General features: G+C 34.0%; 3 protein-coding genes across 3 annotated transcripts; all 3 read left to right on the top strand.

The window, feature by feature from the left end:
* The first annotated feature begins 3,807 nt into the window (after nucleotides 1-3,807).
* Nucleotides 3,808-5,353, top strand: LOC311068201 (uncharacterized protein). Its single transcript, XM_084090498.1, has 4 exons — nucleotides 3,808-3,948; nucleotides 4,246-4,392; nucleotides 4,681-4,827; nucleotides 5,126-5,353. Exons 1-4 carry the CDS (start codon nucleotides 3,876-3,878, stop codon nucleotides 5,302-5,304), a joined length of 546 nt encoding a protein of 181 aa, XP_083946624.1. The 5' UTR covers nucleotides 3,808-3,875; the 3' UTR covers nucleotides 5,305-5,353.
* Nucleotides 5,354-7,143: 1,790 nt separating this feature from the next.
* Nucleotides 7,144-10,041, top strand: LOC311068200 (uncharacterized protein). The gene is made up of 7 exons (XM_084090497.1): nucleotides 7,144-7,284; nucleotides 7,583-7,735; nucleotides 7,844-7,999; nucleotides 8,162-8,308; nucleotides 8,410-8,568; nucleotides 8,716-8,862; nucleotides 8,999-10,041. The coding sequence occupies exons 1-7, from the start codon at nucleotides 7,248-7,250 to the stop codon at nucleotides 9,262-9,264; spliced, it is 1,065 nt and encodes a 354-aa protein (XP_083946623.1). The 5' UTR covers nucleotides 7,144-7,247; the 3' UTR covers nucleotides 9,265-10,041.
* A 1,303-nt stretch (nucleotides 10,042-11,344) lies between these two features.
* Nucleotides 11,345-24,182, top strand: LOC311068198 (adhesion G protein-coupled receptor F5-like). Its single transcript, XM_084090495.1, has 14 exons — nucleotides 11,345-12,417; nucleotides 14,944-15,044; nucleotides 16,093-16,157; nucleotides 16,284-16,420; nucleotides 16,539-16,733; nucleotides 17,031-17,234; nucleotides 17,324-17,461; nucleotides 17,735-17,922; nucleotides 18,012-18,188; nucleotides 19,681-21,027; nucleotides 21,517-21,558; nucleotides 23,323-23,382; nucleotides 23,511-23,574; nucleotides 23,740-24,182. The coding sequence occupies exons 1-14, from the start codon at nucleotides 11,364-11,366 to the stop codon at nucleotides 23,820-23,822; spliced, it is 3,855 nt and encodes a 1,284-aa protein (XP_083946621.1). The 5' UTR covers nucleotides 11,345-11,363; the 3' UTR covers nucleotides 23,823-24,182.
* The last annotated feature ends 429 nt before the right edge of the window (nucleotides 24,183-24,611 follow it).

The raw sequence follows: 24,611 nt of genomic DNA, 5'->3' as shown, positions 1-24,611 counted from the left end.
ATTTTCATATCGTCTTGTAATATAGATGTTAATGAATGTCTAAAGACATCAGAGTTCTGTGGTCTAAACTCTCGTTGCACCAACTCAATTGGGAGTTACAACTGTTCCTGCTTGAGTGGGTTTACTGTAACAAATATGAATCAACCAGTCAGCATCAGTAACCCATGCAATGGTGAGCATGTAGAAAATATACTTCATGATGTATTTGATTTATATTGTAAGTAAATTTGACAGAAATATCAATTCAATGTTTTATATGGTTTGGTGTGTGTTTCTGTCGTTTCTGTTTTCAGCCATGATAAAAGCTGCTTAAATACATAATCAAGTTGTTTAAAAAAAACTATTACATGAAATCCTATTGGCCTGAAAAAATCATTGTCTGTTAATAATTTTCTTTTGTGAACTTTGATTATTATATTTGTAGGTAAAAGACATTGTCATGATTTCTTTTTAAATCTTTTTTTCTACAGAGACTCTACCTTTGACTGAATACCTGATTGAAATTCAGATCAATAGTGTGGATAGTAGCGTCACTGATCAGCTGAGGACCCTTCTGATGTCTTTTAATTTGCCCTACATAATCAGTGACAGCACTAACATTACAGAAATCAACATAACTACTGGTATGAGCTCTGTCTCTGCTTTGTAATCTTAAATGGCTAAGAATAAACTCTATACATCATGAATACTGACAAATTATTTGATGTTTGGACTCTTCTTGTACTTTCCAGTGTGTTCATTGAATCAAACGCAGTATAAGTGTAAATGTGAGGGTCTGTTTGTTTGGCCAAATGACACGTGTCACTCATACAAGGCCTGTGATGTCATCACTGATGGATCGTGTACATGTATCAATGCCCTTCCAGTGGATGGACAGTTCTGTCAAGGTGAGACACTATCTATTATTGTATGGAGTTTTGTCATAAAGATATTAACAACACAATGATGTTCTTTTAAATTATAAAGCTTAGGCAAAATGTTTGTTATTTTGGGAATTTAATTAATTGTACTAATTGTTTGGCTCAACCTGCTTCTGTTTTTTATTGCAGTACTGCCTTCTAAGTACATGATTGACATTGATGTGAGATTCTTTGACTTGTTCCTGGTGAACTACTTACGAAATCTCATCAGAAATATCAGCCTGCCTTTGACTCTGAGCAACAGCATAAATATCACAGATATCGACATGACTACTGGTGAGAGCTGAATGTTTGATCATGTCACATACTAAGATGAGTTCAATATTAGGACAAATTGACAGTTTGAACACAGATTAATAAATCCTATTCTATTACAGTGTGTGGGTTAAATGGAACACAATATGAGTGCAAGTGTGAGGAGCGTCATGTTTGGCCCAATGACACCTGCAGGGCCTATCATGAGTGTGATGAGATTGTGGGAGGCACTTGTGGATGTATTCAAGCTCTCCCTTCAGAGGGTCCGCTTTGCCAGAGAGGTAAGAAATCACATTAGATCACAAATGTACTGATTGTAATTGTAATAACATGACCAGTATGGTTTTACTCAGTGACACTTGACACGTTTGTTTGTTTGAAAACTTTAAATTTAAACATGTATTCAATACTGCTGTTTTTTTCCCCAGACATCAATGAATGTGAAGATACAGTGTCAGTTTGTGGTCAATACTCAGATTGTATTAACATCATTGGGAGTCACATGTGTTCATGCTGGAGTGGATTTAATACCTCCAATAAAGACAGTCCTGTGAGCCGCAACAACTCATGTCAGGGTGAGTATTATCAACTGATTTTGTTTTCTGTTTTAGTCTCATAAAATTGAGTGTACAGAGCTGTTATATCTTTACAGTTTGTGTGAATACTAGTGTGAGCTATACTTATATTATTTTTCATTTGTTTTTGTCATAGATATAAATGAATGTGTGTTCAGTCCATCTGTATGTGGTCCAAATTCCGTCTGTAAAAATCAATTAGGAAGTTACAATTGCTCATGTTTGGATGGATTCACTTCAGCAAACTCAAGTCTCCCCGTTAGCATCAATAACCCATGTACAGGTAAATCATGGAATTTAGTGTGCAAATCATTTTTGAAGTTAACAGCATGTTGTTCTTTTTTCAGGCATTTCATTTTTTTCAAATTGTATTTAACACAGTTTATTATTTAATGTCTTTGAAAAGTAACGTATAGGTGCACATAATTGACAATTAATATGCATCCTCTAATTTTAAAGTTTGGCACCCATAAAAAAAAAGAAAAAAAGATTTACATTTAAAATTAAATCTTCATATTAGCATGAAGGTTCCTGATTGCAGCAATATGTTTTTTTTTTCCAACTCTTCTTTTTATAAAGATGTGCATGAATGTCTAAAGTCATCAGAGTTTTGTGGTCCAAACTCTCGTTGCACCAACTCAATTGGGAGTTACAACTGTTCCTGCTTGAGTGGGTTTACTGTAACAAATATGAATCAACCAGTCAACATCAGTAACCCATGCAATGGTGAGCAATTTTGAAGTTTGATTGATTTGATATCAGTTTTCACACTTCTGCTTTTTTCCAAATCCGAGGACAGTTGAACCAAACCTGTCTGTCACATGACAAATCTTGGTCTTCGAGAACCGAGTTTTGACAAATGGTGTTGCAGGGTATCAGTCATAATTTCTGGATTTTTTTCCCTTCCTTTTTCTACAGTGACTCTACCTTTGACTGAATATCTGATTGAAATTCAGATCAATAGTGTGGATAGTAGCGTCACTGATCAGCTGAGGACCCTTCTGATGTCTTTTCATTTGCCCTACATAATCAGTGACAGCACTAACATTACAGAAATCAACATAACTACTGGTACGAGCTCTGTCTCTGCTTAGTAATATTAAATAGCTAAGATTAAACTTTATATGTCATGAATACTGACACATTATTTGATGTTTGGACTCTTCTTGTGCTTTCCAGTGTGTTCATTGAACCAAACGCAGTATCAGTGTAAATGTGAGGGTCTGTTTGTTTGGCCAAATGACACGTGTCACTCATACGAGGCCTGTGATGTCATCACTGATGGATCGTGTACATGTATCAATGCCCTTCCAGTGGATGGACAGTTCTGTCAAGGTGAGACACTATCTATTATTGTATGGAGTTTTGTCATAAAAATATTAACAACACAATGATGTTCTTTTAAATTATAAAGCTTAGGCAAATTTTTTGTTATTTTGAGAATTTAATTAATTGTACTAATTGTTTGGCTCAACCTGCTTCTGTTTGTTCTTGCAGTACTGCCTTCTAACTACATGGTTGACATTGATGTGAGATTCTTTGACTTGTTCCTGGTGAACTACTTACGAAATCTCATCAGAAATATTAGCCTGCCTTTGACTCTGAGCAACAGCATAAATATCACAGATATCGACATGACTACTGGTGAGAGCTGAATGTTTGATCATGTCACATACTAAGATGAGTTCAGTATTAGGACAAATTGACAGTTTGAACACAGATTAATAAATCCTATTCTATTACAGTGTGTGGGTTAAATGGAACACAATATGAGTGCAAGTGTGAGGAGCGTCATGTTTGGCCCAATGACACCTGCAGGGCCTATCATGAGTGTGATGAGATTGTGGGAGGCACTTGTGGATGTATTCAAGCTCTCCCTTCAGAGGGTCCGCTTTGCCAGAGAGGTAAGAAATCACATTAGATCACAAATGTACTGATTGTAATTGTAATAACATGACCAGTATGGTTTTACTCAGTGACACTTGATACGTTTTGGTGGTTTAGAAATCTTAACATTATTGCAATAGCTGCTCACTCTTTTTTTTTTTCAGATATCAATGAATGTGAAGATGCAGTGTCAGTTTGTGGTCAATACTCAGATTGTATTAACATCATTGGGAGTCACATGTGTTCATGCTGGAGTGGATTTAATACCTCCAATAAAGACAGTCCTGTGAGCCGCAACAACTCATGTCAGGGTGAGTATTATCAACTGATTTTGTTTTCTGTTTTTGTCTCATAAAATTGAGAGTACAGAGCTGCTATTTCTTTACAGTTTGTGTGAATACTAGTGTGAGTTTTAGCTGTTCCTGTTTGAGGTGTAACATCATCAAACAAATAATTATTTTTTCTTTTTTACCATCTTTGAGTTATAATATCAATACTTTTGTTTAAATACCAGAATTCTTTCATGTCTTTAGACTTTTTACCTAATTTAATACTGTAAGCATAATAGTTTTAAATATTTTTTTTCATTTTTTTTTTTTTCTCCATAGATATAGATGAATGTCTGGTCAGTCCATCTGTATGTGGTCCAGACTCCAACTGCACAAATGAAATAGGAAGTTACAATTGCTCATGTATGGATAGATTCACTGTAACAAACTCAAGTCTCACCATCAGCATCAGTAACCCGTGTAGAGGTAAATCCTATAATCACATTTATATATAGTCTAATATTTGGAAAATAACCTAGTTTAGTTTTTTAGACTTTTCATTTTTTGCAATAAAATCATATTTAACACTGTTTGTTGTTTAATTAGCAATTCAAAGCAATTTGTTTTTGTTTTTAACTGTTGCATAATAATTTTATTCGTTCTCTACTTATAGTTACCAAAACATAAGAAAACATAGATTTGAATTAAAGTGACGTTCATATTTCAGTGTTCCTATAACAACAATACCTATTTTCATATCGTCTTGTAATATAGATGTTAATGAATGTCTAAAGACATCAGAGTTCTGTGGTCTAAACTCTCGTTGCACCAACTCAATTGGGAGTTACAACTGTTCCTGCTTGAGTGGGTTTACTGTAACAAATATGAATCAACCAGTCAGCATCAGTAACCCATGCAATGGTGAGCATGTAGAAAATATACTTCATGATGTATTTGATTTATATTGTAAGTAAATTTGACAGAAATATCAATTCAATGTTTTATATGGTTTGGTGTGTGTTTCTGTCGTTTCTGTTTTCAGCCATGATAAAAGCTGCTTAAATACATAATCAAGTTGTTTAAAAAAAACTATTACATGAAATCCTATTGGCCTGAAAAAATCATTGTCTGTTAATAATTTTCTTTTGTGAACTTTGATTATTATATTTGTAGGTAAAAGACATTGTCATGATTTCTTTTTAAATCTTTTTTTCTACAGTGACTCTACCTTTGACTGAATACCTGATTGAAATTCAGATCAATAGTGTGGATAGTAGCGTCACTGATCAGCTGAGGACCCTTCTGATGTCTTTTAATTTGCCCTACATAATCAGTGACAGCACTAACATTACAGAAATCAACATAACTACTGGTACGAGCTCTGTCTCTGCTTTGTAATCTTAAATGGCTAAGAATAAACTCTATACATCATGAATACTGACAAATTATTTGATGTTTGGACTCTTCTTGTGCTTTCCAGTGTGTTCATTGAATCAAACGCAGTATAAGTGTAAATGTGAGGGTCTGTTTGTTTGGCCAAATGACACGTGTCACTCATACAAGGCCTGTGATGTCATCACTGATGGATCGTGTACATGTATCAATGCCCTTCCAGTGGATGGACAGTTCTGTCAAGGTGAGACACTATCTATTATTGTATGGAGTTTTGTCATAAAGATATTAACAACACAATGATGTTCTTTTAAATTATAAAGCTTAGGCAAAATGTTTGTTATTTTGGGAATTTAATTAATTGTACTAATTGTTTGGCTCAACCTGCTTCTGTTTTTTATTGCAGTACTGCCTTCTAAGTACATGATTGACATTGATGTGAGATTCTTTGACTTGTTCCTGGTGAACTACTTACGAAATCTCATCAGAAATATCAGCCTGCCTTTGACTCTGAGCAACAGCATAAATATCACAGATATCGACATGACTACTGGTGAGAGCTGAATGTTTGATCATGTCACATACTAAGATGAGTTCAATATTAGGACAAATTGACAGTTTGAACACAGATTAATAAATCCTATTCTATTACAGTGTGTGGGTTAAATGGAACACAATATGAGTGCAAGTGTGAGGAGCGTCATGTTTGGCCCAATGACACCTGCAGGGCCTATCATGAGTGTGATGAGATTGTGGGAGGCACTTGTGGATGTATTCAAGCTCTCCCTTCAGAGGGTCCGCTTTGCCAGAGAGGTAAGAAATCACATTAGATCACAAATGTACTGATTGTAATTGTAATAACATGACCAGTATGGTTTTACTCAGTGACACTTGATACGTTTTGGTGGTTTAGAAATCTTAACATTATTGCAATAGCTGCTCACTCTTTTTTTTTTTCAGATATCAATGAATGTGAAGATGCAGTGTCAGTTTGTGGTCAATACTCAGATTGTATTAACATCATTGGGAGTCACATGTGTTCATGCTGGAGTGGATTTAATACCTCCAATAAAGACAGTCCTGTGAGCCGCAACAACTCATGTCAGGGTGAGTATTATCAACTGATTTTGTTTTCTGTTTTTGTCTCATAAAATTGAGAGTACAGAGCTGCTATTTCTTTACAGTTTGTGTGAATACTAGTGTGAGTTTTAGCTGTTCCTGTTTGAGGTGTAACATCATCAAACAAATAATTATTTTTTCTTTTTTACCATCTTTGAGTTATAATATCAATACTTTTGTTTAAATACCAGAATTCTTTCATGTCTTTAGACTTTTTACCTAATTTAATACTGTAAGCATAATAGTTTTAAATATTTTTTTTCATTTTTTTTTTTTTCTCCATAGATATAGATGAATGTCTGGTCAGTCCATCTGTATGTGGTCCAGACTCCAACTGCACAAATGAAATAGGAAGTTACAATTGCTCATGTATGGATAGATTCACTGTAACAAACTCAAGTCTCACCATCAGCATCAGTAACCCGTGTAGAGGTAAATCCTATAATCACATTTATATATAGTCTAATATTTGGAAAATAACCTAGTTTAGTTTTTTAGACTTTTCATTTTTTGCAATAAAATCATATTTAACACTGTTTGTTGTTTAATTAGCAATTCAAAGCAATTTGTTTTTGTTTTTAACTGTTGCATAATAATTTTATTCGTTCTCTACTTATAGTTACCAAAACATAAGAAAACATAGATTTGAATTAAAGTGACGTTCATATTTCAGTGTTCCTATAACAACAATACCTATTTTCATATCGTCTTGTAATATAGATGTTAATGAATGTCTAAAGACATCAGAGTTCTGTGGTCTAAACTCTCGTTGCACCAACTCAATTGGGAGTTACAACTGTTCCTGCTTGAGTGGGTTTACTGTAACAAATATGAATCAACCAGTCAGCATCAGTAACCCATGCAATGGTGAGCATGTAGAAAATATACTTCATGATGTATTTGATTTATATTGTAAGTAAATTTGACAGAAATATCAATTCAATGTTTTATATGGTTTGGTGTGTGTTTCTGTCGTTTCTGTTTTCAGCCATGATAAAAGCTGCTTAAATACATAATCAAGTTGTTTAAAAAAAACTATTACATGAAATCCTATTGGCCTGAAAAAATCATTGTCTGTTAATAATTTTCTTTTGTGAACTTTGATTATTATATTTGTAGGTAAAAGACATTGTCATGATTTCTTTTTAAATCTTTTTTTCTACAGTGACTCTACCTTTGACTGAATACCTGATTGAAATTCAGATCAATAGTGTGGATAGTAGCGTCACTGATCAGCTGAGGACCCTTCTGATGTCTTTTAATTTGCCCTACATAATCAGTGACAGCACTAACATTACAGAAATCAACATAACTACTGGTACGAGCTCTGTCTCTGCTTTGTAATCTTAAATGGCTAAGAATAAACTCTATACATCATGAATACTGACAAATTATTTGATGTTTGGACTCTTCTTGTGCTTTCCAGTGTGTTCATTGAATCAAACGCAGTATAAGTGTAAATGTGAGGGTCTGTTTGTTTGGCCAAATGACACGTGTCACTCATACAAGGCCTGTGATGTCATCACTGATGGATCGTGTACATGTATCAATGCCCTTCCAGTGGATGGACAGTTCTGTCAAGGTGAGACACTATCTATTATTGTATGGAGTTTTGTCATAAAGATATTAACAACACAATGATGTTCTTTTAAATTATAAAGCTTAGGCAAAATGTTTGTTATTTTGGGAATTTAATTAATTGTACTAATTGTTTGGCTCAACCTGCTTCTGTTTTTTATTGCAGTACTGCCTTCTAAGTACATGATTGACATTGATGTGAGATTCTTTGACTTGTTCCTGGTGAACTACTTACGAAATCTCATCAGAAATATCAGCCTGCCTTTGACTCTGAGCAACAGCATAAATATCACAGATATCGACATGACTACTGGTGAGAGCTGAATGTTTGATCATGTCACATACTAAGATGAGTTCAATATTAGGACAAATTGACAGTTTGAACACAGATTAATAAATCCTATTCTATTACAGTGTGTGGGTTAAATGGAACACAATATGAGTGCAAGTGTGAGGAGCGTCATGTTTGGCCCAATGACACCTGCAGGGCCTATCATGAGTGTGATGAGATTGTGGGAGGCACTTGTGGATGTATTCAAGCTCTCCCTTCAGAGGGTCCGCTTTGCCAGAGAGGTAAGAAATCACATTAGATCACAAATGTACTGATTGTAATTGTAGTAACATGACCAGTATGGTTTTACTCAGTGACACTTGACACGTTTGTTTGTTTGAAAACTTTAAATTTAAACATGTATTCAATACTGCTGTTTTTTTCCCCAGACATCAATGAATGTGAAGATACAGTGTCAGTTTGTGGTCAATACTCAGATTGTATTAACATCATTGGGAGTCACATGTGTTCATGCTGGAGTGGATTTAATACCTCCAATAAAGACAGTCCTGTGAGCCGCAACAACTCATGTCAGGGTGAGTATTATCAACTGATTTTGTTTTCTGTTTTAGTCTAATAAAATTGAGTGTACAGAGCTGTTATATCTTTACAGTTTGTGTGAATACTAGTGTGAGCTATACTTATATTATTTTTCATTTGTTTTTGTCATAGATATAAATGAATGTGTGTTCAGTCCATCTGTATGTGGTCCAAATTCCGTCTGTAAAAATCAATTAGGAAGTTACAATTGCTCATGTTTGGATGGATTCACTTCAGCAAACTCAAGTCTCCCCGTTAGCATCAATAACCCATGTACAGGTAAATCATGGAATTTAGTGTGCAAATCATTTTTGAAGTTAACAGCATGTTGTTCTTTTTTCAGCCATTTCATTTTTTTCAAATTGTATTTAACACAGTTTATTAATAAATGTCTTTGAAAAATAACGTATAGGTGCACATAATTGACAATTAATATGCATCCTCTAATTTTAAAGTTTGGCACCCATGAAAAAAAAAAAAAAAAGATTTACATTTAAAATTAAATCTTCATATTAGCATGAAGGTACCTGATTGCAGCAGTACGTTTTTTTTTTTTTTTTTCAACTCTTCTTTTTATAAAGATGTGCATGAATGTCTAAAGTCATCAGAGTTTTGTGGTCCAAACTCTCGTTGCACCAACTCAATTGGGAGTTACAACTGTTCCTGCTTGAGTGGGTTTACTGTAACAAATATGAATCAACCAGTCAGCATCAGTAACCCATGCAATGGTGAGCATGTAGAAAATATACTTCATGATGTATTTGATTTATATTGTAAGTAAATTTGACAGAAATATCAATTCAATCTATTATATGGTTTGGTGTGTGTTTCTGTCGTTTCTGTTTTCAGTCATGATAAAAGTTGCTTAAATACATAATCAAGTTGTTTAAAAAAACCTGTAACATGAAATCCTATTGGCCTGAAAAAAATCATTGTCTGTTAATAATTTTCTTTTGTGAACTTTGATTATTATATTTGTAGGTAAAAGACATTGTCATGATTTCTTTTTTAAATCTTTTTTTCTACAGTGACTCTACCTTTGACTGAATATCTGATTGAAATTCAGATCAATAGTGTGGATAGTAGCGTCACTGATCAGCTGAGGACCCTTCTGATGTCTTTTAATTTGCCCTACATAATCAGTGACAGCACTAACATTACAGAAATCAACATAACTACTGGTACAAGCTCTGTCTCTGCTCAGTAATATTTAATAGCAAAGAATAAACTTTATACGTCATGAATACTGACAAATGATTTGATGTTTGGACTCTTCTTGTGCTTTTCAGTGTGTTCATTGAACCAAACGCAGTATCAGTGTATATGTGAGGGTCTGTTTGTTTGGCCAAATGACACGTGTCACTCATACGAGGCCTGTGATGTCATCACTGATGGATCATGTACATGTATCAATGCTCTTCCAGTGGATGGACAGTTCTGCCAGTTAAAAGAAGGTAAGCCCATAAACTGAACTGTTAATATGAACTGTTAATAAAAAATAAAAATAAAAAATATTTTCATGTTACTTTATTATATGTGACCAGTGCTGTTTTTAGGCATAGGCCAATTCGGGCTTCACAACCTGGAGAGGAGGGTGCCAATGAGAGCTCCCATACCCCATGTTAACATGTTACAGTTTTTACAATTGCTTGGACCCATTTCTGTATTTTTAGGTCACTTTCACACAGTGAGCACAACAGCAATATATGGGTGCTTCTAAACATAGAAGGCTGTGTCCTTCCTGTCCAGTCCTTTAGAGGCTTGTAGGCTAGAGTCCTCCTCAGCTTTAAACGCTAATGAGGCGGTCTAGTAAGTGCATGGCTACATCATAAATATTTCTGCCCCCATAGTCACATTGAAAAAATACAATTAAAATTATAATTTGAAAAATACTTTATATTAAAAACCTTTGTATTAACTGCCATTTTATTCATGCATTAAACTTACAGTTGAAACTATATAATTTTTAGATAAATAACAGTCTCAGCAAAATAATATGATGATTTCCATGCTTTTGAAGCTTCACTGTGGTATTTAAAAAACATTTGTCCAAAAAAACATGGTAAAGTGTTCCGTTCAAATTTGTAAATCTCCAACTGCACAAAGCAAATTGGAAGTTGCAATTGCTCATGTTTGGATATATATTTACTGCAATAAACTCAAGTCTTCCTGTCAGCAGCAATAACACATTCTATACATTTATATATTTTGTGTATTATTACCTTGACTAATAAGAGTTTAATAGAGAATAGTAAGCTTTTGAAATATTACTAATGCTGATGTCTGTATCTTTATAAAGATTTTACAGGATTTAAAGAGTTTCACTTGAAATATACTGAATTTTCAAACCAAGTCATATAAATTTTCTTCAGTTCCAACAGTAACACCACCATCAACACAACCAATATCAACACCATCATCAACATCAATACCATCAACATTATCACCAACATCAACATCAATGCCACCATCATCAACACCACCATCATCAACATCAATGCCACCAACATCAACACCACCATCAACATCAATGCCACTATCATCAACATCAACACCACCATCATCAACACCACCATCATCAACATCAACACCACCATCATCAACATCAATGCCACCATCAACATCAACACCACCATCATCAACATCAACACCACCATCAACATCAATGCCACTATCATCAACATCAACACCACCATCATCAACACCACCATCATCAACATCAACACCACCATCATCAACATCAATGCCACCATCATCAACATCAACACCACCATCAACACCACCATCATCAACATCAATGCCACCATCATCAACATCAGTGCCACCATCATCAACATCAACACCACCATCATCAACACCACCATCATCAACATCAACACCACCATCATCAACATCAATGCCACCATCATCAACATCAGTGCCACCATCATCAACACCACCATCAACATCAACGCCACCATCATCAACATCAATGTCACCATCATCAACATCACCATCATCAACATCAACACCACCATCATCAACATCAATGCCACCATCATCAACATCAGTGCCACCATCATCAACACCACCATCATCAACATCAACACCACCATCATCAACATCAATGCCACCATCATCAACATCAGTGCCACCATCATCAACACCACCATCATCAACATCAACGCCACCATCATCAACATCAATGTCACCATCATCAACATCAACACCACCATCAACACCACCATCATCAACATCAACACCACCATCATCAACATCAATGCCACCATCAACACCACCAGCGACACCATCAACACCACCATCAACATCAATGCCTCCATCATCAACACCAACATCAACATCAATGCCACCATCATCAACACCACCATTAACAACATCACAAACACCAGCATCACCATCATCAACACCATCATCTACATCAACACCACCATCAACACCATCACCAACATTAGCATCAACACTATCATCAACACTATCATCAACATCAATGCCACCATCATCAACATCACCATCAACACCATCATCAACACAATCACCACCACCAATAACAGGTATGCCCAGTAAAAGTAAACCTGAAATATAGCACATAGGGGTGGAACGGTACATGTATTGAACCGAAACGGTACGGGCGTCACGGTTTGGTGCATGAATATACACAGAGAATACACGGTATTAAAATAAATAAAACTCGCGTGCAAATTAATTAATGTAATGCGGAACTACTGTTAGATACGCGGGTTCTTTAGGGGCACCTAATCTGTAGCCCCGCCTTAGTTCTGAAGCTCCGTGGCTATAATGAACAGGCTGCAATGTCAAGATTGCAATGCTGGAATATGGTGTGTGTGTGTGTGTGTGTGTGTGTGTGTGTGTGTGTGTGTGTGTGTGTGTGTGTGTGTGTGTGTGTGTGTGTGTGTGTGTGTGTGTGTGTGTGTGTGTGTGTGTGTGTGTGTGTGTGAGAGAGAGAGAGAGGCGGGGCGCGATCGAACAGTGGAAACATAAAAAAATACTCCGTCATTTTGTTCATACAGAACATCATTCAAACTTTGTTTACTTATATTTGTGTACAGTCGCAATAAAACACAACATTGTGTTTTTTGTCAAACTGTAAACTCTTTTCAAACTGTACAAACAAACCTACAACTGTTACCCAACCAAAATCACACACACACACTGTTTAAAAGCAAAAAATATTTATCCAACCCTATTTAAAAACAGTCTGTCGATGCCATCTTTTGGACATTCATCATATTGCATTGGTTTTCATTTCTTGTCCTCAAACAGAGGACTATTCTGTTTATTTTTAAGTTACACGTTCTACATTGATTTAAAAAAAAAAATCAAATGTGTTTTTAATGGTAGTATTATTTTATACAGAAATCAATTATTTATAATTCAGATGAGAATAAAGTTAGTGTTAATTAAAATTTTAAGAAAAACAAATATATTGATCTGAAATATAGCAAATTAATTTTAAATTCATTCAGGTACAATTACCAAACATATCTCAAGGTCTTTGTCTTTTTATTAATTTAATTAATAAACTAATTATATAAAACTATTGTCAGTGCACTACAAATAAACTGGTTCTATGCCTTTACTTTATTAATAAAACTTATTTTAAAAATACAAGGCTTAAGACATTTATTTTCCTTTGGTGGTACAGCCTGAGACATGCACAATAAAAAAAATTGCCTTCTACATTTTTGTTTTCCTTTTCACTCTATTGTACCAAACTCGTACCGAACCGTGATGTCTGAACCGTGACTTCTGTGTACCGTTCCACCCCTAACACATCAACTGTATGTGATGATGGAGAAGATTATTATTAGTAGTAGTATTGAGAAATCTGTTGATCTATTAATCTGTTGATTCAATGCAGACTTAAAAGGTTAGTTTACCCAGAAAATGGAAATTCTGAATTTACTCACCCTCATGTTGTTCCAAACCTGTAAGACTTTCGTTCATCTTCAGAACAAATGAAGAAAATTGTTATTATTATTCATTTTTAATTAAAGTTTGAAGTTTTATTAACAAACACAAAAGCAAAAACAGTAACAGACAAAACACACACACACACATATGTATATATATATATATATATATATATATATACACACACACAGCAAATATATACAGAAAATTATTGAAAATATAACCTTAAATGACATTGTATTGTTTTATAAATCAGCTAGAGAAGGGGAGGTTCACAGAATATATTGTCATTACACTTCTTCCAAAAGTCTCAAGAGAGGTCCCCTTGTGGCTTCACATCTTTTTTTGTAAGCAGAGCTTGCTAAAACGTAGCTGTTCCATTTTTAATATATATCTATTATATCTCATTTAACCATCTCTGAAAGCAAGGGGCTTGTGAAGATCTCCAATTAAGGAGTATTACTTTTTTGGCCGCAATATACCATTAGAACCCGCTGATGGGTACGAGGGAGAATAACCATTAGATCAGAATTGCCAAAAATAATTTTTAATGAAATCCAAGTAATTTCTGTACCTCAGTTGACAGCTATGCAACTACCACTTTGACGCTTCAAGTTCATAAAGTGATCTTAAAATAATCCATATGAATTGAGCGGTTTAGTCCAAATTTTCTGAAGATACACGATCGCTTTATATGATGAACAGATTGAATTCAGGCTTTTATTCACATATAAACATTGATCAGGGAAGATAAACAGAAGCTCAACCGCTTGATGCGCAAGAACAAACCTCATTGGTTCTTATGGAAGCTCAAACATGCTGCGTAACACACAAGCATAAACCTCATTGGTTCTCACACATCAAGCAAACATGCTTGAGCTTCTGTTTATCATAAATGATGTGTGCGTTATTTGGTGTCTGAATTATGGTGATTTTTTATTAGCATGGGCACAAAAATGGCTATACAAACAATTGTCAAACAATAATAACAGAAAATAATTGTGTTCATTTATTGTCTGAGGTAATATCTTTGAGGGGGCAACCAAAATGAATCTTGCATACCACCAGCAACTAGATACTATTAGTACTGAGGATTGTTACTGTTCTGTTGATGCAATACACATAAATGTACATTTGTTTTACAGTTATTGCAATGTCAGTGACATTGAATAGGAATTTTAACTCCAGTCTTACTGACCCTAAGGACAAGAATTACATAGGTTTATCTACAATAATTGAGACAGCAGTGAGTATTCCATGTTTCATATTTCAAAGAAATATATTGTGTGTGTAATTTGTTGATTTTTTTATGATTTTGGTATACATACAAATATGAATACAGCTTGAATTTACCTTTGAAGAAGTCAACATACTTCCTTTTTTTATTATTTATTATTATTTTGTAAATAATATTTATGGCAACACTTTATTTTTATGGTCCACTTAAGACACTCTACTAACTGTGCAACTACATATCAACTACCAGTCATTAGAGTATTAGTAGACTGTTTGCTTAATATCTGCTATCACTTTATTTTGATGCTCTCCCAACAGACATTCTACTCACTAAAAGTAACTTTGAAACTACAACTTATTCTACTAATCCAAACCCAAACCCTAACACCGTACTAACAGTTTACTGTAGTATACTAATACTCTAATGAGAGTAAGTTGACATGGAGTTGCAAAGTTATTTATAGTGAATGTCTAAAGGGGACCATAGAAATAAAGTGTGACTATATTTATTTATGAATTATTTATGTAAAAATATTTATTTATTTATTCCTTACGTACCGTAAGGTATGAAATCGATGCTGTGAGGAATAGACATACCATGTTTTCAATGGCATCCTCTATAAAAAGATGTAAAAAGCTCCTATATCACTTATAAGTTTCCACAGCTCATGTTGTCTGGAGTTTTTGGTCTACTGAAATTTCTTGTAAAGATATTATTGCAGTGTTTCGTCAGCAGAACAATACAAAAACACATTAAATAACATTATAAGCCACTGAGGAGATGTATGTCTATTCCTCACATCCTCGCTTTCATTCCCATTAGAAATCAGAGATGGTGCTGCTGTGAATAAGGTCTATAGCAAACATTTTGCCAAGTGCCTTGTAGTAGAGGACTGGTGTAAACCAGTTAATTGATGTGGACTTTAACAACAGTACTGCAGACTAAAAAAGCTATACTTTTCAATTCGATTAAAATTATATATTTTTTAATACATGTAATCTATACTAATATAGAATGACTTTTTCAAGCATACATTGGGTACTTTTGATTTTTACAGATTGACACAAGTTATTCTAAGCTAACTGGCTACATTCCTGGAACTACAGAAGTCTATAGATTCAGGTATGATCTACCATTTAAATTTGAACTTTTTTTCACTCAACATTTCCATTTATTCACTACTTTTCAAACAAATAAAATGATAATACAGTGTATTCATTTTGATGTTGTTTGTGTTTCGCTCCGTAGATCTGGTAGTGTTATAACAGACTACACAATAAGTGCAACATCAAACAACCTTGATTTTAGAGCAGCAAACACAGATGTTTCTGTCTCTCTAAAAGCACAAGGAATCATTTTAGCTGAAGATGCTTTTGCTCGGAGTGGTAAGGGTAGTCAATGCCTAATGTAAAACCCTTCACATTTCTTAGTTCCATCATATTTATTATGTTGTTTGTTTTTTGTTCATTGTTGGGTGATGTGTTGTATGGTTTTTATTTTCAGAACAAAAGGTCTTAACAACAGATGAATTATATCCTCTGCAAAAGCTGGACCTGAATTGTCCACCCTCAGACTTTGCAAAGGGACCAATAACATGGATGGTGAATAACAAAGATCCTGCACTGGACAACACAAGATACATAATTTCAAACAACAGTAGCACTCTCACTGTGAAAAACACTAGTGAAAGTGACAGTGGTGAGTAACGTGGGGTTTATTTTTGTCTAGTCTGATATCTTAGATGGCAAAGTGCCTGACTGCTGTTAGTCCTGTTTTAAAAAGCAGACTACTGTAAAACTTTACTATAGTTTTATTGAAATATTAGCACTGATATACTATAGCATAAGATGATACCATACCATATATGACATAGATCAAACAACCAAAATTAAGCTACACTTCCAGAACGTTGTCACGAACGTTCTCTCATTTACAAAGTATTATGCTTATAATTATAGAAATAATTGTTCATTATAATTTTTCCCCCTCATGCAGGTCGATACGCATGCATCATACAAACAAATGAAATACCGTACATTCAATGGCAAAACGTTGTTATTAAACAACGCCCCACTATCATTGTGGGTGATCCTAACCGTGTTTTTTCATGTGAAGACAACACTGTCCAACTGAGATGTTCTGTTGATGCTGGCTACAGTATTGAGTGGGTCCTGAATGAAGCAGTACAAGCTTCAGATGGTACATACAAATTGTCAGTACAAGTTACTTGTCATTTAAACATTCGATAAAATCCTCTGTGTTATTAACATGTTTTCTATATGCATTAGGATCTGACATGATCATATTAAACTATAATACTCAAAATTGTAAGGAGGAAACCGTTACATGCCGTCTCAAGGGTCTGTCACAACTACTTCAATACAGTTACAGCAGGAGCAGCGTCACAGTAAAGACAAGCACAGAACGTGAGCCTTAAGTTTCTTATTTTTTTCAGTATCAAATTACTTTTTACGGTTACGCAATTGAATGATTTGAACAAACTAGCAGACTTTTCTTTCCATCGCATCACACTTGATCTTGTGGTGTTGACTTGGTTCTTTTATTTAGTTACTGTTATAAACCTTGCTATTTCTGACGTTTCTGAATAGTGTGGGGTACCCTGCAAGTCCCAAATGTAATGTGATCTTATATTCTGAGAGAAGTTTCCTAAGTTTCCTTCTGACTTCCTCCTTCTCCAGTTTATGAATGTAAAAATGAAGAACTTGGACTTGGAAACTTAAATGACAAGAAAACAGGAATCTGTGAAAATGGCTTTAAAGGCACCATAACTTACAGATGTGAATCACATACCGATGGTCCTGAGTGGACACTAGTACAGGACAACTGTGTGCTTGAAGTTATTGACACATTAAAAAGCAAAGTTAAGGTAATCTATTGATCCTGTATACAATTTACAATCATCTGGCCATTTGAAATATTTCTAATATTTTATTTTTGTGTATTTTTGCAATTTAGTCCTTGATTGTGGAGGAGATTCCAGAGTTTATGGCTAACCTCAGTAGTGTCACAGCACAGAATAGTATTAATATAACACAGTATCCTGCTACTGTCCAAGCAATTGTGGATATACTCTTTAAAATTGCTGATTTGTCACAAGCTAAAAACTTTATCATCGATAAGCCAGTGATGGAGGTTTGTATATTCACATTCTAGCTTTTCTGTAGAATTTACTGTATAGTCATTGTATGCTTATTGAATTTAACAAGTTAATGTCTATTAAGATAAACTAGTGGTGATTCAGTACAATAAAGTAGGCCTAATTGTGTTGTGCAATAGCCACCCTTACAAAAAATAAATATTCTTCAATTTTATTTATTTAAGTACAGTATACTTAAGTACAGTTCAAGTACATTTTGAAGTATACTAGTAAGTAAACTAATATGTGCTATTAGTATACTTGTAAGTGTGCTATTCCAATACTGCTTGGGACAAAATTAGCCCACTTTTTAGTGTATAAGAGTAGTTTTAAGTATAACAGTAGTAATCTTTGAGTATACACAACTAGTTTACAACTAAGTTTTTCATTTGTACTGCAGCTATACTACAAGTGAAATTATAGGAAAATTTTAGTTTACTAGTTAAATACTTTTAACACATTTCTTTAGTTTATGAAAGTACACTTTGAAGTGTCTCACTAAACTACTAGTTGTTTTACACTGCAAGTATGTAAGATTAACATCATACTAAGTTTGCTATATATTATTTATGAACGTTAGGTATACTACTATGTTCCTATTTAGGTATTAATTTTATTATTGAAATATACCTTTAACTGTACTTTAAGGAATTTAAGTAAATGCCTATGTACACTACCAGTGGACTACACAATTCACATACTCAGAATTAGGAACACAATGTTTTCTTTATAAATCAATGTTCAGACAAATTAATTGTTTTGGATGCTAAAACATTCAAGTTTATAAGGCAGTATTTGAAACTATGTGGAAAAAGTATTGAATAGGTTGCTCAGTCAAGAGTAAACAAATACAAGCCAAGTATACTTAGAATATATAACTTAATTATACTTTAAAGTTTCTCAAAAAGATTCAGTACAAGTATAGGCCAAATATACTTACATTATAAATCTAGTTAAGTTAAGTATACTTAAATGTAATTTTAATATATTTACAGAAATACATAAAAAGTAGACTGAAATGAAAAAGTAAATTTTCTTACAGTAAGTCCGCTCACCTTGTCGAAGGTGGAAGAGACAAGAACAAGAACAACATGGCTTAAATACACAAGGACTAGTGACTAAGCAAAACACACCTGTGAACATGATTAGACAATTAACCAATGACAACATGACACAAGAGACTAGGGAAGCACATGGCAAGATCACATGACAAGACATGACTGTAACATGAAATTTTAACCCAAAACAAAACTATACAATCATGGATTAAACTGGTTTATTATATTATATTATATTATATTATATTATATTATATTATATTATATTATATTATATTATATTATATTATATTATATTATTATTTTGTGAAATCATTTATTAAAATGTGTGTCCTGTTAGATTATCCAAATATCTTATATATCAATATTTCCACATTTTATGGGCTAAACTTTATCACATTAAAAAAAAAAAATTGTATTCAATTTTCAGAATTTCCTTAAAACAGTGGACATCATTGTATCAGGTAATGTCAGTGATACATGGAACAAACTGAACAAAGGAAACAACACAGAAAACACCAGCATTCGACTTCTGGACGCTATTGAGAAGATAAGTGACCGTCTCAATGATGAGTTTGTTATTAATCAAACATCTATTCAGCTGAAAAGAACTACAATTACAAACTCATTCAGTATGGCATCAACACTGCCAAACTCAACTACAGAGATTTTCATACCACAGGTTCCTAATGTGACTACCATAACCATCATAATCTTCTCGACTCTTGACAATGTTCTACCTACTCGTGATACTAATAATGACAGTAGGAATTCAGATGTGCGCATCAATGGAGACGTGGTTGTTGTTAAAGTTGTTAATGAAACGCTTAACAACATTTCTTTTGCATTTGATATTACTGATCAGTCTTTGGGAAATCCTCAGTGTGTCTTTTGGAACTTCAGGCTTGATGCATGGGATTCCACTGGATGTAAAGAAAAACCCTTAGGGAACAAAGTGGGCAAGATTACATGTGAATGCAACCACACAACCTCTTTTTCAATCCTGATGTCCCCCTTTCATGATAAAAGTGATCTCTTAGCCTATATAACTTACATTGGTGTAGCTATTTCAATGGCCAGCTTGATTTTGTGCCTCATTATTGAGATTATCGTGTGGAAGTCAATGACAAGAAATGACACATCCTACATACGACATGTCTCCATAGTCAACATTGCCGTGTCCCTGCTGATCGCAAACATCTGTTTTATCATTGGAGCCGCAATCGCAGAACAAGAGCAACCAACATCAGTGGGTCGCTGCAGTCCAGCGGTTTTCTTCATGCACTTTTTTTACCTGGCTCTTTTCTTCTGGATGTTGATTTCAGCGCTGCTGCTCTTTTATCGTACAGTCATGGTCTTGTCCCAAATGTCAAGGGCCAAAATGATGTCCATTGCCTTCATAGTCGGTTATGGTGCACCTTTGCTCATAGCGGTCATTACTGTTGCATCGACAGCTGGACCTCAGAAATATATCACGAAAGAATTAGCATGCTGGCTGAACTGGTTTGAATCTAAGGCCCTTCTGGCATTTGTGATTCCAGCTCTCACTATTGTAGCCATAAACCTTGTGGTTTTGATTGTGGTTCTGTATAAGATGTTGAGGAGAGGAGTTGGTGCCACAACTCAACCGGATGAGAAACATGCCCTGGTGGTCATTGCCCGATGTGTGGCCATATTGACTCCTATCTTTGGTCTAACATGGGGATTTGGAATTGGAACCATGGTGTCCCGTGAAATAGGCATTCATGTGGTGTTTGCACTCCTCAATTCACTGCAGGTATCACTTTCTCTCTCTATATTTAAAAAAAAAAAAAATATATATATATATATATATATATATATATATATATATATATATATATATATATATATATGAAGAGTTCAGATGCAAAAACCTCTAAATGCCATCTGAAATTGTATTATAGAATGATCATTTTTATGAAGCTCGTATATTTAAATTCAATAATTTCACTTAAATGGCAATGAAGATTACCTATTAATTATCATTTAAGTGAAATTACTGAACTTAAATATACAAGCTTGATAAAAATGATCATTCTATAAGAAAATTTCAGATGGCATTTAGAGGCTTTTGCATCTGAACTCTTCATATATATATATATATATATATATATTTATTTCGATGGATTTTTTTTATCTAGAACATATTAACATTCTACTCTAATGCTGCTCATTGATCTATTCTTAATGTCTGTGTTTTTATGAATTTCATTTGTATTTTCAATTGTAACACTTCCTTTAATAGGGATTTTTTATTTTGGTGTTTGGAACGCTTCTAGACGGGAAGGTACAGTACAAGTTTACTTCTGTTGTTTTGTAAAGAGCTTAAAGGATTAGTTCACTTTCAAAAAAATGTTGCTGATAATTTACTCACCCCAATGTCATCCAAGATATCCATGTCTTTCTTTCTTCAGTCGAAAAGAAATGAAGGTTTTTGAGGAAAACATTGCAGAATTTTTCAACACAGAATGGACTTCAGTGGCAACCAACTATTCCAATGTTAAAAAAAGGTTCAAATGTCCATCTCAATGCAGCTTCAAAGTCTCGACACGATCCCAGTCGAGAAATAAGGGTCTTATCTAGCGAAACGATCGGTCATTTTCTAAAAAAAACAAAAAAACAATTATACACTTTTTAACCACAAATGCCCATCTTGTACCATCTCCGAGATGCACCACGTATTATATCATCACGTTGGAAAGTAAATAATAATAATAATAAATTAAAGTAAAAGAAATAAAAGAAAAGAAAGAAGAATAAAAGAAAAGTCCTGGAATGTTTTCCTCAAAAACCTTAATTTCTTTTAAACTAATGAAAGAAAGACATGGATATCTTGGATGACATCGGGGTGAGTAAATTATCCGCAAATTTTTTTTTGAAAGTGAACTAATCCTTTAAGTAAAGCCACTTAATTATTTTTTAATAATGGCATAGATTTATTTACTATTTTTTTCCTGCTTATTACATGGCTGCCCACCAAACACGTGACCATAAAATGTTGATTTGATTTGAAATTTTATCTATATATATTTTATCTGTTAATACGGAACACACATAACTGTTGAAATATTTGCAGGGAGAGCGTTTCTCAGGTCAGTCGGAGCTCTCCCTGCAATTATTTTAGAATTTATGTGTTCCATATTTCTTTTGACTGAACCAGCGATGGCAATCATAAGTGAATTAATCACCCCTTTGAGTCAGTTCTTTCTTTTCAGTAAATTAGCCAAACAGGTTTGCAAAACGGTCTGAATCAATTCACATTTGTTCAAACGGCTCTCTCACCAGTCATCTGAAACGGCTTTTCAGTCAGTAACACAGTTCTGAGATAGCCAACTTAAGAACACAAACAGTGCTTGATTAAGTAGACATTCACTTACTAACACTTGAAAACAAAAGGCTACTTTTTGAGAGGTAACTCTCAATTAAGGACCATTCACACCGAAAGTGTTTTTGTCTGCCTGCACTGTTTTTACTTGTTTTCTTATTGAACATGCATTAGATGGATGTCTTCACTAAATATACACATACATATATATATATATATATATATATATATATATATATATATATATATATATATATATATATATATATATATATATATATATATATATATATATGTATATGTGTGTGTGTGTGTGTGTTAAGTTAAATATATAAAGTTAAAAGTCAGCATTAAACAGAAGTTGTGATAGTCTTGAGATCTATTTACATCTAGTCACTTCACACATTTTCTATGATCAGATGGCTACTTTAAATTCAGTCACTTAAACCACTTCAGGGGACACATTTTAGATTAAAATGTAAATGCATCTTGTTGAAGCCATACATTTCACTCCTCCCAAAATGGTGAAAAAAATAAATGTGTGAGAGCGTGTTATCAGGAAATACCTGGCCGTTGGTACACCACCAACGTCAGATATTTCCTGATATTCGTCATCAATTAAATCGATTAAATCAAATCAGAAAAAAAAACATTCTGTTTAATTAGCAGACATTTAAGAGACTTTCAACAAATTTCTGGACGTTAACCAGAGATCTTTGATTGCAGGTTCGTCAGTCACTAAAAGGAAAGCTGTCACTACAGAAATTCAGTTCCAGCCATACCAATGTAAATGCCATTCTATAAAAGCACATCCTTTTATGAGCTTTAACTAATGTTGAACTTCTAACCAATGTTTATATATCCATTTTTACATTGTCTCTATGTGCTTTATTTTGATTGATATCACCTTACAGAACACCAGTGCAGGATCATCATCCAGACCTATACTTCATTTCTTGCCATGGATCCGGCGGAGGAGTAAGTAGATGACATGCATCTAAAAACAAACATTTATTAATATATATTCAATAATGAGAATATAGATATTATTCATGACTTATATTTATCATTTAGATAAAAGTCTGCTTAATGAATTAATGTAAAGACAATAGATGTAAGTAACATACATCTAACTATTTGCAGATGTATACAACGTGTCTGAAGGCAACACTTCCTCAGCAGTTACAGACAGCTCCAACGGCTCATATTCCATTATCAACACTTAAAAGATACTCTAAAAGTGTTTCCTCTGTTAGTGTTTGGTGTAAGAAATGTTTCTATGTTCTGATATGATAGAAATAAGGTTTCAATATGACTTTATACTGTATTGTATATTATACAGTGGTTAAGGGTATGGACTTGTATGTATACTTAAAAAAAAACTGGGTATTTTTTTAATAACAACTCCTTTGTTTTGAGAATATCACTTTTGTTTTACATCAGACATTTTAAATGAGATATTGTTGTCCAGTTACATAACATCCTATTTTCTGTCCTGTTTTAATAAATTCCACATGTTCCCAAAATGATTATTGTAACTGAATTAAATGCATCTTCATGCTAAAATTGCTTGAAGATGACTTGAGAAAACAGAAAAAAGCCTGTTGTCTTCCCCTTTGCCAAATAAGTAGGAAAACTTCAACACCCATAATGCACTGGGCATGTTGCCTTGCAAGGCCACTCCCAGTCTGCTATGGACACACTTGACCAGAGTCAAATACCGCCTTGCTTTAGTAGGAAATACTTTTTAGCAAACTTTTAGTCATAATTGTGTTGACTTCTATTGTTCCCGGTTCCAAGAATTCAGAGTAAATCACTAGCGAGTAAGAGGGAGTGAGTTACTTCCAGTGAAGGATCCAGATCATTATAGGCAGTGGCTAAAGACTGTAAAGAATTGTAAATCCAGAAAGAACACTGTGACAGAAAATCTAAATCTGTTTGTAGGCAACATTTCAAACTGGATGACCACGAGCACAGTGTTTTAGGCCAAAGAGAGGGGAAAAACTGAAAGAAAC

The sequence above is a fragment of the Abramis brama genome (genome assembly GCF_963993115.1).
Source record: "Abramis brama genome assembly, chromosome: 18".
NCBI lineage: Eukaryota > Metazoa > Chordata > Actinopteri > Cypriniformes > Leuciscidae > Abramis > Abramis brama.
Note: the sequence above shows the minus strand (reverse complement) of the source record. Positions and strands in the feature narration are given on the sequence as shown.